This window comes from Temnothorax curvispinosus, unplaced genomic scaffold (genome assembly GCF_003070985.1).
Source record: "Temnothorax curvispinosus isolate PA1 unplaced genomic scaffold, ASM307098v1 QBEX01016545.1, whole genome shotgun sequence".
NCBI classification, from domain to species: Eukaryota; Metazoa; Arthropoda; class Insecta; order Hymenoptera; family Formicidae; genus Temnothorax; species Temnothorax curvispinosus.
Window position 1 is genome coordinate 192833 of NW_020226325.1, and position 18156 is coordinate 210988.

The 18156-nt window shown below is 44.8% G+C and overlaps 2 protein-coding genes across 16 annotated transcripts in view; one reads left to right on the forward strand and one right to left on the reverse strand.

Annotated features, from left to right (window-relative positions):
- Nucleotides 1–296: 296 nt before the first annotated feature.
- LOC112466764 lies at nt 297–13821 on the reverse strand. Its single transcript, XM_025035049.1, has 24 exons — nt 13750–13821; nt 11556–11738; nt 11317–11474; nt 10955–11209; nt 10822–10877; nt 10268–10748; nt 10035–10188; nt 9868–9964; nt 9492–9790; nt 9370–9407; nt 9279; nt 5552–5882; nt 5058–5102; nt 4865–4990; nt 4539–4688; nt 4322–4450; nt 3588–3772; nt 3265–3373; nt 2611–2832; nt 1750–1967; nt 1354–1561; nt 1000–1201; nt 620–722; nt 297–542 (listed from the first exon to the last, which is right to left on the reverse strand). Exons 2-24 carry the CDS (start codon nt 11634–11636, stop codon nt 393–395), a joined length of 3798 nt encoding a protein of 1265 aa, XP_024890817.1. The 5' UTR covers nt 11637–11738; nt 13750–13821; the 3' UTR covers nt 297–392.
- Nucleotides 12260–18156, forward strand: part of LOC112466762 (plasma membrane calcium-transporting ATPase 2) — a 71643-nt gene continuing 65746 nt past the window's right edge. For 11 of the 15 annotated variants that reach the window (XR_003042184.1, XR_003042186.1, XR_003042185.1 and 8 more), the window contains exons 1-2: nt 14078–14164; nt 14983–15146. The gene's annotated coding sequence lies outside the window, so the exon portion shown is untranslated. Of the gene's footprint in view, nt 12361–14044; nt 14165–14320; nt 14344–14669; nt 14772–14982; nt 15147–18156 lie in introns of those variants that run through there. The other 4 variants (XM_025035037.1, XM_025035036.1, XM_025035038.1 and 1 more) reach the window with 4 other exon arrangements.

The following is an 18156-nucleotide window of genomic DNA, read 5'->3' on the forward strand; positions in this document are numbered from 1 at the left end:
GCTATTGATTTTAAATAAAAGCTTATATATAAATGGCATATATTATTAATATGCAAAGCTATCGATATACGATAAATAATTGTTTCAAAAAAGAAATATTATGCGGATTTTCTTTTGTTATACATATTTTTATACATTTATAGCACGTCTTCTTAAAAATACATTTTAAAAAATTATGTTACAATTACATGATTATATATTATTTTCTGTTATATTGACTAAAATGCAGATTCGATGATTCTTAGCGTCATAGTTTCTGGACTTATTGACAAGCAATAATTACACGCACTGATCAATCTCGCTTAAACTGTTTTATTTTTGACACGTGTTACAAGATAAATACGCGCTCGAGGAGGCTCGAAAGGAGAGAACTCGTTACACGTCAAACTTGTTTAATTAATGTTCTCGTGGCGATTAACGACGCTCCTACGCGCGTTTCTTCGCGGTGCATGCGTATGTCGTGAAGACGGTACTTTCTCAGTTGCCTCTTGCCATTTCAAGGGGTAGGCTAATCGGTTGCCCTTGTTCCACGTGTAGAGCTCCTGAAACGAAATGGATGCTCGAACGCGATACGATATAATGATGGAATATGGTAAGTCATTATCGGATAAGCACGTACCTTAGTCTTATGATTATAGCTGACTGCCGTGGTCTTGTGGTAGGGGTTCGTGAACGACAAGTTTACATCCAGCGTTGTATTTTTGTAGAGATCGAGGGCGTATCTAAGGAATTCGGTCGAGTCGCGGATAATAATGATAATTTTCAGGTCAGAAAAAAAACTTATGCAAATATACAGCACAGATATTCCACGATTATTCGTGGATATGTCTTGAAAATATGCGATATAGTAAAAAGAGAAGACATAATAATATAGTGCTAAAAATTAAAAGAGATATTGAGGATATTAGGAAACATTGAAAGTCCAAGTATATAGGTAAAAATTTCTACAGGTTTGTGCCTTATATCGTAACTTGAAGGGCAATTTGTCATTCGTGTTACCGTATTTCCATAGTATTGTTGGTGACGTTGCGTATAGCGTAAAGCACGCCTCCCGCGATAAACATCTCCGCGAATCGACGGTGATCGATACTGATATTCCACGCGTACTGTATCTGCATTTCAATTGGATCCATTTTCACTACTACTGTATTTTTATGCGTACCGCTGCAATTAGGTGATAATGGGTAAATGACCCATAAACCTGCAGAAACGCCACATTATTACATATCATATTTTATATGTATATAACGTTTTCATTTGTAATATTTAATTCCGCGTGAAAAAATACTAAATATTTTAGTTTAATTAATCCTCTTTAATTTATAACGAACATTTGCCTGCCGCTCGTTTTACCGTTTTCGTCCACGTTAATATCCGTGTAGGTAAAATTATGCGTGTAGAGATGGTTCTGGCCGTCGACCTCCAAGCACGGAAGCATCCGCTCGCATTTGGGTAAAAAGTCGGTGCACGCCCGGTGACCCGAGAGATCGTATCGAAGTATCGACGGTCGATTCATAGGGTTATAGAAAAACGACTTGTCGTAAACCACGTGCCCATTACCCTAGAAGAGAACGTCGACGGAGCGGATTAAATTCTCACTTTAAGCTCCTTCTCGTTAGACGTGAAAAATTTTTTAAAGCAAATACGTCCATGCTCTTATTTTATAGTTATTTTACAGCTAGTTAAAACTTTTCTGGAGTTGTGTGACTATAATTAGAAATGTTTCTCTTTTATTCTTAAGCTGCTGACCTGGAAAGGAAAGTGTAATAATTTCGGATCAGTCGGCGTGTTGTTGTTAAAGTGCTCCTTCGTTTTGTATTCGTAGATGAAGGACGTCTCGTTGTGGCGGGTGACCCAAAGTCTGTGATCGGGCATGATATCGTTACTGGAGGACGTATCGTACATCCAACTTCCGTAGTGATCGTCCCCTTTCAGCACAGGTTTTCCTATCGCCTCTATGAAACCCTCTGCGAATTTACCAACGTCGGTTATTAACTTTCGAGTCCCCAAGTCGGGGAGTTCGCGTGGAAAGACTTGTTTTTTAGCCACGATATTACGGGCACTCCGTGTTTAACGGAAGTGCCGCCAGTTCGTTAATTGCATAAACTTCCGCGATATTGCGATCCTTCAGTCATTAATGCACAGTTCTCCGCTGTGTACTTGACCCCGCCGCTATGTACGCGCTTGCACATAGCGAAGATAAATAAAAGTTAAATCAAAAAGAGACCCTAATCCGTCCCCAATGTGAAATTAAAACTTTATTTCAATTACTTTCATTTTAAATAAGTTCTTGATTTTCATTTCTTTTGTGAAAGTTAATAGTTGCGTGTGACTAATAGATTTATAGAAAATATTCAACACAAAATCACCCCGAAAAGATACCTTTTCATTTTACATTATTATCTTATTTTTTTTGTCGCATCGATTAAAAGTTCCCGACACGTCCGTTTCGCTAAATTTATACATACTGATTTATATACTCTTATGTCATGGAAATGAGCTATGTATGCGTTTACATTGCAGCTTTACACATCTACTTCCTGAAATTAATTGATCTACCCTGTGCAGGAACGCTGTTGGAATACATTAGTTAGAATTGATTAAACGTACCGGCTAACCGCGACGGCAGCCACGTATTATTAATATCTCTCAACGGTTGAACGTGCACGTGGTCCATTATGTCTAGGTACGTGCACTTCGGACACGTCGTGCAGGTTTCTTGCGCAGGAATGCACGATTCTTGCTCCTGATCGACGCTCGTGGGCATTGGATAGCCGTACGTTACATGCTCCATCTTTCCCATTTTGTATTTCTCGAGATCCTTTATGTCATCTAGCATTTATTATTATTAATTAGAAAACACCAGCAGAGTCGTTTCTTAGAGACAGGTGTTAGGATCAATCTTGGAAAAAAAATGCATTGAAAGAAATTAAATTTCCAATCTCAGAAAATCTTATACGATGGATATAGAAGTGAGCTTTTCGTTTCTCAGAATTTGTATTAATATTTTATATTAATATCTATTTTCTCGTTTTATTTGAAGATCAGAAGTGACAAGTGTCAGCCTGGAAATGCTGCGCTACGAGATAACGCAGAGTAACAATTTACACGGACATTCACCTCGAACTCGGAGGTCTTACTCCTATATCCTTCATATTCCGTTGTAATTAATTAGTAAATTCTGTAGCTTTAGTGGCTCTTCGTAATTCTATTATATTATCAATGCAAGGTGAAATACGAGGTATAATCCGAGGCAAAACAAACCGTCTACTATAAAGGATCCCTTGACAACGTCAAGATCGTTTTTTGCCACGCAGTGGTAGGTCCCGTGATCCGACGAAGTCACCCTCGCGATTCTCAGCTTCATCTTCAGCTTTTCAGAATAGTTTCACGTATTGTAAGACACCTCATTTGTTGCTAACGTATAGCAAACGAGCAAGAACAATTTATTATCGAGATTTATACGATAAAACATGCAAATCACGTTCGTTAAAATGAAAAGAGGACTCTAAGAAAATCGCGTAAATAAGTGCGATATAATTGCGCGGATTCAGCGAAAGTCCGCGGGTACAGGTTCGACGGGTTACCTTATAATTATCGCGCCTGTCGTAAACCTCCGTTCTGTACTTATCCGACATTTTCAGACGACGGCCGTCACTGCGTTCCCAATGTACCACCGGCTCGGGAAAGCCTTCCACCTCGCATTCCAATGTCGCCGGATTTTGGTTTCGCACGAGTACCACTTGGTTGCGTATGCGAATGAACGGCGAAACTGGAACGCGATCAATTATCAATTTTAGCCACATATGTGCCATCGATTCGAACAAAACTGGTTCTTTCCGAGTTATTTTAATAATATCAAAACCCAGAGGACATTCATGCATTACTTTGCGGCCCCACGCGAAATCTTTTAGAATTTTTAAAGGCGTCGCGATACCTTCTTTACATTCACAATAAAATACATATTACAAATAATATAAAGAAAATTATTTTATGTGTAACGTTTTGAAAAGAAATTACTGCAGAATAAAAATAAAGAACAAGAGAGTATATCGAAAATAATCTAAAGTTTTACATAAGAAATTTAAAAAAATATATACATATAATATACATTCATATATTTTATATTATTTTATATTATAATACATATTACACGCTATTTTTCTCGTATAATTTCTTATGTAAAACTTTAGATTTAAACTGTCAACGTTACTTTATATTTAATTTTATAATTTTATATTTCAAAATGCTACGTTATCAAAAAATTAAGAAAAAAAATATATATATATATATGTTTTAAATAAGATTGAAACGTGCTTACATCTGACTTGAAGCTTGAACCTCTTGGAGACTGCTGGAGGTATTCCGTTATTAGCGTTGCACGCATACTCGCCCATGTGTTCCCGGGTCACCACGCTGATGTTGAATGTATGGCCCGTAACAGAGCTCACTAGAGTCGCAAGATTTATGGGAATGTTCGTTAATCCCGTTCTATCCGCCGGCTACTTATTAAAGAGAATTAAAGAGTCCGTTTATACCATGCCAGGGGCCCATGGGTATCATGGAACCGTCTATTTTGGTCCATTGTATAACGGGCTGCGGTTTTCCACTCGCGGCGCACCTCAGCCGTATTTTGCTACCTTCGAGCACAGAAATCACGCCACTTGAGTTTAACGACGGTGTAATCTCTGAAATTTTCCAAGACTGTAATATCCTCCGTAAGATATCGTGATAGTTAATATGATGCAGGGATTACCTTGCGGTAATATAAAACAATGTAATGAATAACGTATAGTGTTTTACAACGAAAGAAAAAGAAAAGAAACCGCGATTTTGCTAAGACAGTAAAGACAATAGGCCTTACCAATGATGGATGGCGGTATTAACAGGTCATTCTCGTTGTCATCGTTCATGTGTAACTTGTATGCCTGTATGCCTGATTTGCCATCCTTCCCGGGCGCTCCTGAATGACCAGGTGGGCCTATCTCTCCTGAAACATAAACAAGTTGCTTGTGAAATAAATAAAATGAAGATATGACGGTACTGCCATTACTTACCGCGAGGTCCTTGTGGTCCCTGAGGTCCCATTTGCCCTGGTCTTCCTAAATGAATATAAAATGTCAATTAATCTTTTATCTGCGAGGTATTACGAAGAATGTATACTATTCTGTTGTTATACTTACGATATTACCTAATTTATAACTTAATTAAAAAATAAACATTTTTAAATATAAAAACAACTTTTTAAGAATTGAAATTAGAAAACTAAGTCTTCAATTTAGAGGATTAATCAAGGAAAAGATTTAATTTAGCAAGTTGAGAAATTAGAATTTTCCCTCTCACAACCGCAATCATTAAAATACATTTTTTAAATTAAAAAGTATTATATTAAAGAATAAAAAGGTTTGTTAGTTAAATAAATATGCATTATGGAAGAGGCTGCTTTTAATGCGAAATTTTTATTTCGCGGCGGTCATTCGCATTCTCTCTCTACGTCGAACCTCCGATTGCGATACGACATTGTCAAGTACTATTCTACATTCAAACGTACCGTCCGTTCCGTTTCTTCCAGGGAGTCCAGGCGATCCGTTCATACCCGGCTTACCGTTGCTCCCCGGTACGCCGTCCAGACCACTTCTACCGGGAATACCGTCCAAACCGGGCTCACCCGGTACCCCGTCCCTTCCGTCGAAACCCGGTGGCCCGATGTCACCCTTGGGCCCTCGGACACCAGGATGGCCTGGAGGCCCCTTAAGGCCGTCCATCCCCCGAGCGCCCGGCAGACCCGGTTCGCCGGGTGTACCCGGATTTCCGGGCGCACCGGGGAGACCTGGTGGACAATACTTCGCAGACGAACGGCAAAAGTTCTCGATCACGTCATACTGGAATGCAAGTAAATAAATATATACGTACTCGATTTGGTATACACATTAAGTTAAGCACTGAAATCTGGGGCTGTCTTGTATTAAAATTTCTAAAAAATAATGAGTATTGAACTCCCGAAATATAAAATAAAGATCAGGAATGGCTATAGGAGTCAGACGCAGTTGTCAGTGCGTAAAAAAAACTTAAGCGATTTCATTGAATATATATTCGATTGATGAAATCGCTTAAGTTTTTTTACGCACTGACAACTGCGTCTGACTCTTATAGCCATTCCTGATCTTTATTTTAAAATTTCTAAAATTGTAGACATTTCTGTAATAACGAAATATTTTTGTGACCTGATTTTCTGCAGACGTTTTGAAGTAATCTTGAAAAAAATCTTTAGCTATTCTCTCTGATACAGTGATACATTTGAAATATTTGAATTAAAAACGAATTATCTTGAAATATTGAAATTAAAAATAAATTTCTATGAATATTTTTATTTAAAATATAAAATAAAGTCCGTAGAACGATATCTATTTTTCTTATTGGGTCTGTATGAAATAATGAAAATAATATGTTCATATTCGCACGAGCGTTATCATTATTTTAATGGCGTTATTTTAACGACGTTATTTTAACATCATTATTTTAATAGAGAAAATAGGTGTAACAGATACTTAGCAGCTATCTCCGAGTATCTTCTACATATACGCAATGTTCTATGTAGGTTGGCGGAACTCGTCAAGGAACATCGTGACAACGCTCGGCAAGTTTGAGGAGAGGATGTATTCACGGGGATGTATCGCGAAACAGGTAACTAGTTCTAACAATCACAGAGAACTGACTTGTATTCGTGTGTCGGCGTTAAACCAGACCCAATCCTGACCTCCGGCCACCGTTGGCGAAGACTCAGAACCGGATACCATCGGAGAGGCGGTTACCTTCTTTGTACCCTGTATCTCCTTGTCATCTCGGATCTGTAACCGAGCGGCCCGTACAATCCCGCGTTATTAAAGGGGGAAGATCTGGAGATACCCTCGAGAAATTAAATTGGGAAACCTGCTCTTAGGAGATCTCGGAAAATTAAACGCTGGGGAATTAAGAAAGCGAAATTTCTCTCATTTCTTCTCGTTCTCCGCAAAATTTTTGTATAATTTTCTTTTTTTTTACATATCTTTCTTTATCTCGTGTAATTGCCATTTTGATATAATTGCGTGAAGCTTTAATTTACATATTATATTTTTCGTTGCAAGGTCCAGTGCGAGAAAATTGCACGTTTCAAAAACAGTTTCTCTCTGTAAATTAAAAAAATTGGAATTTTTGCTTCACGTGTAGACTCGGATTTGCGTCGATTTCCTTTTATTCTTGAGAACATTTTTCCTGGCTATGTATACATACCCGACTGGATATATCCGAAACGGCATTGTCCTCGGCGGTTGGCAACGCGCTGCTGCGTCTTCGCCGCGGAATTGCCACGGCCTCCGCCGGGTACTGACTTTTTACCCGACGAAGATCGCTCTCCACGTTCGTGACGTACTTATACAGATAGACGGACGTGAAAAACTGAATGATAAATTGCAGCAAAATGAGAGCGAGCAACACTCGCGGCTGGAGCATCCAACGTTGCACCAGTAATGCACTCTTGCTGTTCATGTTGACGGACGTGGTTTTACTCCTGTGAAAAGTCACGCCTGAAAAAGCCGTTCTCGCATTGCGACAAATTACCGCCAATTCGATAAAAAATAAATAAATGAAAAAGACTAATGAAAATTCTATAGATTCCAATTAAGACGAGGTGACAAGAAAAGATGGTCGTGTCTTCCATATCATATTTAATTAAATTTCTCGATCACTTTCGCCGAATTATTATTGTTAGTTAATAACGCGATTGATATGTTACACAAACGATAACACGCAAACATATATATACAATTAGCGCGAAGACACGACGCGCGGTAGAGCGCAACTATTTCAATTGGATATCTCTGGCACGCCGCAGGAGAAGAGAGATCGGGGGAGAGAAGCACATAGATCTGTACCGTCTGATTGGTTACTATCAAGCGGAATTGACTATACATTAAACTTCATCAGCAACATCCGCGCGTTTCACGCTTCCGTCTCCTACGTCCTTTCGTCGCCTACATCCTCTCCCGCTCGTCGTAACGCTCGCGGTCGCTGATCTCAACGCTAATTTTTATTCCGTAAACTTTCCCGAACAGTGACCGCACTTTCGTGGCACACTCGTCGCACTGGAAAAGAAATACTTACAATTTGTTATAATTTTTTTTTTTTTTTTAATTTCACACGTGTAGCGCGACGCACGCGATTTTCTCTCTTTTCTCGGCGCGCGCGAGGGAAACGCTCGCGAGTGCGTTAACGAAAACGCGGTTTACACAGCGGTTTGCGGTGTCCGCGTCTGTCCTAATGTAAACTAATATATAAACTGTGAGCCGGTGCCGTCGTCGGCTCCGCTCCGACGAGACGCATGCGTGAGCATTTCTCTGTGTATTACACCACGGCCAATTGTCATACATTGCACGTGTGAGACATGCGTGGCTTCGTAGTGTGCGCCGGACGACGACGGCCGGGGCACCGCACGTTCGTGAATGCACGCTCCGTTTTGTCCGACGCCACAGTTACACCCGAGCGCGTGTCAATGGGACGCGTTCCAGTCTTAATTAAAAAAAAGGGAAGAGAAAAAATATCGATTTCACGCTACAGTCGCTGTAACAGTCTCTTTCGCGTAACGCCTCGTTACAGCACGCCCAGCGGCGAATTACCGCTCGACGGTTAGTTAAATCGGAACTCCACGCTTGATGGAGATGTATAGATTTCCAATGAATCGTATAATTATTATTCCATATGCATCTATAATTGTAACTCGGCGATCGGGACGGAAATGAAAGATAGAGAGAGAGAGAGAGAGAAAAATGAGTCGATATTCTGTGAAAAAAAAATATTTAATACATAAATATATATAAGGACTTTTTCTTTGAAGAGAATTGCAATATCTCTTGATAGCTACATAGTATCACAGTACAGGGCCTTCCCAAAATTGAAAAGTACATATAAATCGATTTTCATTAGTGTACATATTATACATTTGTTCTGTACATTTATCATTAGAACTAAAGTGTTTGCTCGTTAATCATGCAAATCCACTTGATTGTTAGTAGAGCACTGCCCATCTCCTTCACACAGGATGATTTCTATATCGTGCTCGGGATCTTCGTTTGTATTTATGTTTACATTTTGCTTCGAGGCCTGTGGACAACGAGTTTCTTTAGAAATTGATCAGTTTTTGTTTTTCTTCTAATAATTCTTTTTCTTACCAAGTCCAAGGATGCTAAAAAATATCTGGCCACCTCGCAAGGCTGTTCCTTTTGAATGATGGTGTCGAAGCTGACCCTTCGTTCATCACTCGCCTTCAGAGTATCTATAATTCGCGATGTGTAATCGCGAATGCAAAACGTCGATCTTTTCTCAGCGTCGCGCAACTTTGGCTGTATCATTTCGTGCCACTTGTCGACATTTTCCTGAAATTGTGATTTATTTTGTTAGTACTTTACAACCATTATACTTCCTTTCTTATCAATTTTATCAATCGCCGATCGACTTACCGGCACGAAATTTGGCGAGTCTGAACGAAACCAAACGTCACAGAAACTTTCGTACGGAGTCGACGTGTCCATAGGACTCGGACTGTGAAGCTCCGAAATCCCATCGATCGAAGTCAAGTTATCGTTGACATTCATCGTTACATCATCGCTGATATGTGTGTCCAACTCAGTATTGTCGTGTAATCGAAATCCTAAAAGATCTAATTCGGCGTTTGTAACGTCTGTGTATTGCAAAGGATCGTACTTTTGTATATACTTCATACAAGTACGCGAGTTTTCCTTGAACATATTTGGTCTATCTGGAAAACAACGTCATTTAATGTAGATCGATAGATTTGGCGATGGATAATTTCAAGACAAATTATGATGGATTTACCTTTTGCGGAATAATACGAATCTTCCAAGCTAAGCAGGAGATTTCTCCTCGTTTTACTTTCTCGTTTCTTACGCGATGCGGGTGGCTTTCGCTTCAACTGCAAATAAAGTAATGCAAGGACATTACCAGAAAAAACATTAATTACTAATAAAACTAATATTACGTACCGATTTCGATTTGGACTTTGTAGTGGAACGTTGCGTTTTATTCTTTCTACTTTTATCTAATGGTGTATTTTGTACAGAATTGGCAAATGATTTTGCTTTCGCTAGATCCCCGTTTGAATCGTTCAACGACGCTGGATCGTCGGTCGACGAAGTCCTAAAATATCAGCAACTTGAAAACTCTAACAGATTTATCGCATTAAGTAACGACAAAATCACAAGTAACAAAAATATACCTTCTTCCTTTCGAATTTACCGACTCGGGCGGGCTATCTAGTAGACTACCGACGTCTATGGTTCCCTTGATATTATTGTTCAAGCATTGATCTTCCGAATCATTGTTATTTGATGAAACAGTATTGTCGAGATTAGTCATTACCGGCGAAGTTGCATCGGTGGGTGTATCTGGACACGTCTCACTCGGAATATTGGTGAGAGTCGCGTCGTGGCAACTATCGCTTGAAATATTCGTTGGCGTTTTGACAAGCGTGTCGTCGGTCTCGGTATCTCTGGATAGAGAGAGATTTTGTTGGCTTAACTCCAAAGACGTAACCAAATCAGAAATCTCTTCTTCTGGCGAATCACAGTCTCTTTCACACTCGGCGTCCATGTTGATATTCTCATTATTATCGTCGCGTATTGTGGAATCCGACGTATCACAAAGTCCATATGAATAATGTGATTTTTCTTTGACCGAGTCATCTCCGCAACAAAAATCTGAAACGCGAATAATTCTAAGAAATATTCGATCAAATCACAAATCTATTTTCAACAATTTTCAATCACATACCTTCAGGCGCAAACTCGTCGACCAATATACCATCCCTACTTATATTTTGATTGCACCTAGAAAATATCACACAGGTTTAGCTTAGCCAAGTACAACAAAGTTCAGATGTATCAAAAGAAGAAATAATACTCACCGGAAATCATATTTCTTGCCGACGACTTCCCCATTTACATCATAAATGTCAATAGAGACATGTTGTGCGATACCCTTCTCCAACTGAGTAAATCGGCGGCTTTTAGATTTGACAGAATCGTGTACTATATGATTCTTTTTAATGTCAATATTTTTATCTACTTCTTCCGCAAAGTTGACAGTTTTGAACTTGTGAAAACACGCGTCAGTCTTTCTATCTCTCTTTTTAGCGGGATTTTTTGTCGCTTCTTCTTGCCTGAGGAATTATTTTGTACATATTATTTCAAATTAGTAATTTTTAATTAATCAGCAAACCAAAAGATCTGTCTACACGTGTTTCAAACATTAAAAAATATCACTTACTCGTGAATCAATAATTCATTTCTGCAACATTCGGTTGTAGTCCACAGAGAATCGATTCTGTGCACGTACACAGCCGTGGAATTTTGTAGGACAAGTCCAGCCTCGCCAAAACTTTTGTTGCACGTCGTGTTGAACAAAGAACAATATTTTTCCAGAGTCTGCAACAATGCGAGAGATGTTACTTTCACTTATACACTGCGTTACCGTTGCGTCGTAACGAAAGAATTTTATCGCCATACCTGTGAAAAAGGAAAGTTCCATTCCGCTAATTCCTTCACTGGTTTCGTAAGCTGCAAACCGATATCTTGCACGGTAACCATCTTTGCCGTCTCATAAACGTCACGATGATTCGCGTAGGAGTCATAAAACTGTCAATCACTGTCCCTCAAGAAGCACCACTCTCACGCCTTCGACTATGTTATCTGAAAAATGATAAAACGATCAAAGTCCATTGAAAAAAAGAAGAAGGGTTTTTTCTGCGAGATTATACGAGTGTTTAGGCAGGAAAAAAAGCAGGTGGACGACGTTCCGCGGATAGTGTTTTGTCGCATTGGTGGGACATCGAAGCATACTAACCTGATCGATAAAAAAAAGAACAAGGAACAACCGCGATACTAAAGTATCTCGCTTAATCGTCACCTCTTCTCTTTACGAGTTCACGCGCGTTCAATTATCTCGCTCTGGAAACAAGCACTCTCCTAACCTAACAACAATAACACTGTCGTTGGACTGTTGGAGGTTGGAGCGTGGATTGCGAGAACAGGTAGTAGAGCGATCGCAGCTCGCACCCGGAAGTGACGGCGTCGCGCGTGCGCCAATCGCGTCGCCCCCCCTCCCGCCCGACGAATCGCCATCATGTAATGGCGGATCGGCCTATCCGCGCCGAGGAAGCGTAACTTTTAAAATTTGAATTCGGTGCTCACTTCAGTCCGGTATCTTCCTCTTGTCGAGATGCACGCGTCCTTCTGACGTCGCGTCGGGCTATCGGCATAAGTGCGGCTTTTGTTCGGGTTCAAAACGCCGCGATAAGAAACGACGCAGTGGGTAAATGACCATTCATTATGTTAATTTCGGAAAGAGATAGAAAGAGTGAGAAAGAAAGAGAGGAGTGGGATACGTTCGAAAAATGTTGCCAAGTTGAAGGTAGCGAGAGGATGATTTTGTTAACCAAATTCAATCCGCAAATCGGCCGAGACGCATAAAAATAATAGGGGTATTCAAATAAGTTGAAGTTTAACGGTTTGACAGGTTATGTCGGGTTAAAGTCGAGTAAAAAGTTAATTAATTAACTTTGGGCGCGCTACTCTTTAAGGTTATGCAAAATACATAAGTGTTTCATTAACCTATCACATTAATCTTTGGGTTAAAAGTGTAAAAATTAACTTTTCACCCGACTTTAACCCGACATAACCTGTCAAACCGTTAAACTCTAACTTATTTGAATACCCCTAATACGCGCATCCACGCAACGAGACGAAAACGCGTTTCAACGGCTAAAATCGCGCGACCGGGACCGGCGATCCCCGAGGCTAAAGACTCCGGCGTCGGTGAACGAAGTAGAATTCGACTTAAGTAGATATCTACTTAAGTAGATACTTAAGTAGGTACTTAAGTAGATATCCCATCGGCTGAGTGAAGTACGGCTATTTCGGAGAAGCGCGGGATTCGTCGCGGAGGCCCGTTAACTAGATTCAGGTACCGGGCGGCGAAACCGCGAAACCGCGTTCTTGAAACTGGTCGACTGGTCCCGGGGTGGCGGACGCGACGACGGGGGTAGTGGGTCACAAGGTTGCAGAAGCGGGTTGGCTGGCGAGGGGGCAGAGGAGACGCGAACCACCGCTTCGCTTCCCGCGCGTGTGTGCGTTTCCGCGCGCCTCTGTGTGCGCGGCTCTCCCCGATTTAGGCACGGCAGTCTAACGGCGACCGTGGTACCGTTGACAGCGCGCGCTAAACTCGCAACCCTATCTCGAATAGACCGAGGCCCCCCTCCCCCTTGAAGTCCCCCGAGCCCCTCCCCGGTTACGCGCTTTTCTATCCGCGTTCCTCATTTCCTTTCTCTTTCTCTCTCTCTCTCTCTCTCTCTCTCTCTTCCTTCCTTTTCTTTCCTTCTTTTTCCTGTCCGTCTCGTTCCGTCTCGTTCTCCTTCGGTTACTCTCCGTCTACTTTTCGTTCGCTCTTTGCCGGTTTCTCCCCCCTCCCCCTCTCTCTCTCTCTTGTTCGCTCTCCTCGTCCGCCTTTGGACACGCGACGACGCACACACGTAATCGCTCCGCGCACGAGCGCGCGTGACACACGCGAAACAGAGAGGGAGAGACAGAGAGACAGACGGACAGCAGACTCGTTGTACATACACGTACGTGTATACGCGAAGGTGCGCGCGCACAATCGGCGGCACAGGCCAGCGGTAGCAGCGGGATCGGGAAGCGAGCTAACCGGAGTACAATCGTTGTCGTCGTCGCGGTGTAGTCGTTCGTGTCCTCGTCACCACGTCTCTCTCCTCGCCTCTCAGCTCGTCCGTCATTCATCGTCGTCGTCGATGCGCGGATGCCGTCGTCGCGGTTCGCCGGTCGCTACAAGCGGTAACGCGCGCTATCACCGACACCACCACCGTGAGCTACCAGGTAGCGGTAATCGGTGCCGCGGCCTTGCCTATATGAAAAGGGGCATCAAGGAGAAAAGGCCGTCCCGCATCGCCGCCGTCGTCGTCGTCGTCGTCGCGTCGTCGCCGGCGCAGTCGATACCACCAGCAGGGTGGGAGGAAGGTCCGACGAGACCACGAGGAACTGAAGAGCGCCGCGAGCGCGACAGTCCCGCGCTCTCGGTACGACGATAGTGGCACCCCTCGGGGGTAAGAACGTGCGTGCGTGCGTGCGTGCGTGCGTGCGTGCGTGCGTGCGTACGTCAGTCCGTCCGTTCCTACGCGCGTACGAACGCGCGGAATACGAAAACGTACAATCGACCGCACCACCGCGAGTGCATGCGTGCGCGCTTCCCCTCGGCTTCCCGTTGTCTTCGCCTCGCTCTCGCGTATATCGCCATTCCCTCCTCTTCTCTCTATCTTTCTGGTTTTCCAGAGAAGAACCGCGCGGGTGCTCCGATTTTCTCTCGTTCGCGCTCGCCCTCCCCTTCTCGCCGCCATCGCTCCGGAGGAATTTGTCGCGACCCCGGCGGATCGACATCGCTCCGGAGCTGCCGCTCCGTACATCGAATCGCCATCGGCGCGCCGTCCTCACCGTCACCATCCAGCGCGGCTGCGGCGGTGGAGGTGGCGGCGGCGGCGGCGGCGGTGACGGTGGTGGTAGCGGCGACAAGCGGCGGCGAGTGGCGACACAGTGCCACCTCCTCGATTCTAGGGAATCGAGCGGTTGGTCGGTCGTGGAGCGCGAGAGGTGCGCGAGAATGTCCGAGAGAGCGGCCTGAAAGCGCGGATAAATGTGTCGGTCGCGTTACAAGACGTGAGGCGCGAGCGAGAATGAGAGAAAGAGTGAGAGAGCGAGAAAGAGAGTGTGCGAGAGAGTGTGTGTGAAAGAGAGAGAAAGAGAGCGAGAGAGAGGGAAAGAGAGAGAGAGAGAGAGAGTGCGTGAGTGGAGGAGGGAGAGCGTTCGCGAGCGCGCGCGCGGGGGCAGCCAGAGGAGCGCACGGCACAGCGAGCGAGTTTATTTTTAGTGGCAGAAGGTGAAGAAGGCGGGCGAAGAGCACCGCGCGGAGTGGTATTAAGCGGCAGCACAGTGGCCCGATGAAGCGGCGTATGTGACATCGGGTTTTCCTCTCTCTTGCCACCGTCGAGGAAGAAGAGACACCTCGCAGACATCTTGCTGCCACCGTCCACGGTGAGTAGTATGTCGCCACACTGCCCCGTCGCCACCACCCCCACCCACCCCTCTGCCCCATCGCCGCCCCTTCACCTTCTCCTGCTCCTCCTCTTCCTCCTCTATCTCCTCTACCTTCTCCCCCTCTTCCTCCTCCTCACCCTCACGCGCCCCTTCCCCTCGTCGAGGATTGATTCGCCATTCCGCCCACCAGGACACAAGCCTCCACTATTTCCACCTCCCCTTCTCTCATCCCTCTCTCATCCCTCTCTCTCTCTGTCTCTCTTTTGTTTTCTTTTGTTTTCTTTAAATATATTTGTTCCTCTCTCGCAATCTCTCTAGCTGTGTTTACTCTTCTTTTTTGCCTCCTTTCTCTTGGCTTCTCGCTCATCCCTTCTTTGCTATTTCTCCCCTGTGCCATTTATCCATCCATCCATTTACCCATTCGCGCACACGTACACTCACATACGTGAGCGCACCCTTCTCGCTCCGTTGCTTCTCTCTCTCTCACACTCTTTTTCTCTTTCTCTTTTCACCCTTTCTCCCTGTCTCTCTCTCTCTCGCTCTCGCACGAGGCACCTCGGGGGAAGCTCCTCGTCGTAGACCATCGTCCACTCCCCATCCCCACCAGTCTCGCATCGCCCTCTCCGCTTCTCCGTGGAGTTACGAAAATTATGTAACGCGCTCGATCCGGGCGTTTCTTGTTCCGCTCTCCTTTTCTCATCTTCCTCCTCTGGATATCACCGTCTGCTCCCCTCGGCACTCGTCTCTCCCCCCCGCTACCTCGCTGTTCCTCTCCCCTGTGTGTTGTGCCGTTCTTCCGAACATTATTTCGGGAGTGCCAGCAGACCTGCCAGCGGACCCTGAGAGGGAGCGAGAGAAGAGGGACGGAGAGAGAAAAAGAGAGAGAGAGAAAGAAAGAGAGGCAGATGGAGAGAAAGAGGGGGAGAGAGAGAGAGAGAGAGAGAGAGAGTCTCCTGCATGACGCGTGCCCCGGGATCGAGCAGGCGCATTGTCGAGGGAAACCAACTTTCGATTAGGGATGTAAACCGGTCGTGTGTGGCGACCGCCACGAGTCATGCCGCTGGCGACTTCTGAAACTCGCGAAATTCCGTTCGCTGCACTCGCGTCGCGATTCTCGTCATGTCCATTATCCTACACTACATATTCACGCTCGGCGTGTATATAACGTCGCCTGGCTCGGACGCCCAGAGCTCGTGATCCCAACGAGATCTTTCTATGTGAGTGACGGACGATGGAGCACTCTTATGCCTTCGAATCCTCCCGAAACCTCGACTGGTCACGCGGCGCAAACGTGAACGCTAGAAGAGAGAGAGAGAGAGAGAGAGAGAGAAAGTTAATCGATACGCTATGTTTTAGAAATTTTCCATTCGCGGTTTTACATAGGAAGAGTGCGTAATATCGACATCTCTCTGTACAATCTTGATAGCGCGAGACTCGAAATTCGCTAACGTTGACAGCGTTCGTCTGGTCGAGGGAACGCTCGGACGACCCCGCGATCGGCCTCCACGCTGAACCCGCGGGTCCTCGAGGTGCAGATCTCTTTCGCGAAAGGGATCAGCCTCGTCGACGTTGGCTAATTCGCACGCGCGTATCGCGTGTCTCACGTGGGCGCGATCCGGTCCTCCACGCCTTTGCGTCGCGTGCGATGCACGATGAGGTCTCTTATTGGTTTCCGGTGGCATCCCTCCGCGAGGGTGCGAAGGTCTCTCGAGAGTGGCTTCTCCCTTCCCGCCCCTCCCTCTCTCTCTTTCTCTCTCTCTCTCATCCCGGAAAGAGCGAGGTGAGACCGGAGACCCGAACTTTTTTCCCGCTCGACGCCGTGCGGCGCGAGCCACCAGCTTCTGGTCAGCTCCGACTGTAATACGCGTGAGGCACAGTCGAAGACTCGCCTTTGTCCCGCTTTCGTGGTATCGACCCGGTATACGGGTGACCTAGACTCACTTGCCGAGGAAATATACCCAACCTTTGACAGCCGTTCGTCCGCTCGCTCGTTCGCCCGCTCGTACGCTCGCTCGTCATGACGACGAAACCGGCCCGAAACGAATCGATAGAGGGTCGCTAATAATTACGCACGTGCGAAACCGTCGCGTCGCCCGCGCGACGACAACCATGACGACGACGACGACGACGACGAGGAACCGGGGGGAAAAATGCGTTCCGCGCCGGATAGGAAATGCCGAATACGGGGGGAGGGGGGCCGTTAAGTTATTTCGGTGCTGCCGACGACGGTCGGAATTTGGTATTGAACCGCTCCGCACCGTCCGACCGCACGCGCGCCTTTGCTCCTCTCGTCGGCCGCGGCGCGGCGATTTAGCTAGGAAGCGTGCGGCGCGGCGGCGTGTTAACGCGGGGGAGATGCGGCCGCCCGTTTATTTTTCCGCCCGTCGCGGAGCATCAAAATGTTTGGCGGATTATCGTACGCCCCGCTGTTGATGAAACTTGAACATCACCGAGTGCGTCTCGACGTAAAAGCCGCCGAGTAACGCGGGCGGTTTTTTCTTGGGCGAAATGGATCTCTCTTGGGCCCTGTCAAGCAAAAATTTTGACACTCGTAATGATAGATGGTGGCTGGTGGAAATATAAATGGTCGCGGAGAGAGAGAGACAGGGGTGACGCGAGGGAGAAAGAAAAAGAGGGGAGGATTCTCTCTTTCTTCTCTCTTATTCCTTGACCTCGCTTGTTCTCTCACATTTGGACCTCTTAGCGCTGAAAATGCGACTTGTTACTTGAAAAAGAGTAATAAATTTGCATATTAAGGTGAGGAAAGTTTGTGAGCTACAGAAATACTGATTCATATCCAGTCGGCTAGTATTTAAACTTCTGCCTTTGTAGAATTCCCGGCTAATGTTAACATTGACGCTATCGTTACATCTCGCACGAATATCTCGAGGAATACGAGAATAGAAATTGATTTTTCGCAACGAAATAATATCTACATGAGACGTATATAATCTCGTGCATTATCCAAACACGTTTCTTACGCTTGTCCCTTTTTTGATATCTTTAA

Excerpts from the sequence above, each read along its gene's own strand:
- LOC112466764 (XM_025035049.1), bottom strand. The coding sequence starts at position 11,636 with ATGGTTACCGTGCAAGATATCGGTTTGCAGCTTACGAAACCAGTGAAG. Across the intron at positions 9,791-9,867 it reads TTCGTATTATTCCGCAAAAG|ATAGACCAAATATGTTCAAG; the intron begins GTAAATCCATCA and ends GTTGTTTTCCAG. Across the intron at positions 1,968-2,610 it reads GCTGCCGTCGCGGTTAGCCG|AGGGTTTCATAGAGGCGATA; the intron begins GTACGTTTAATC and ends GTAAATTCGCAG.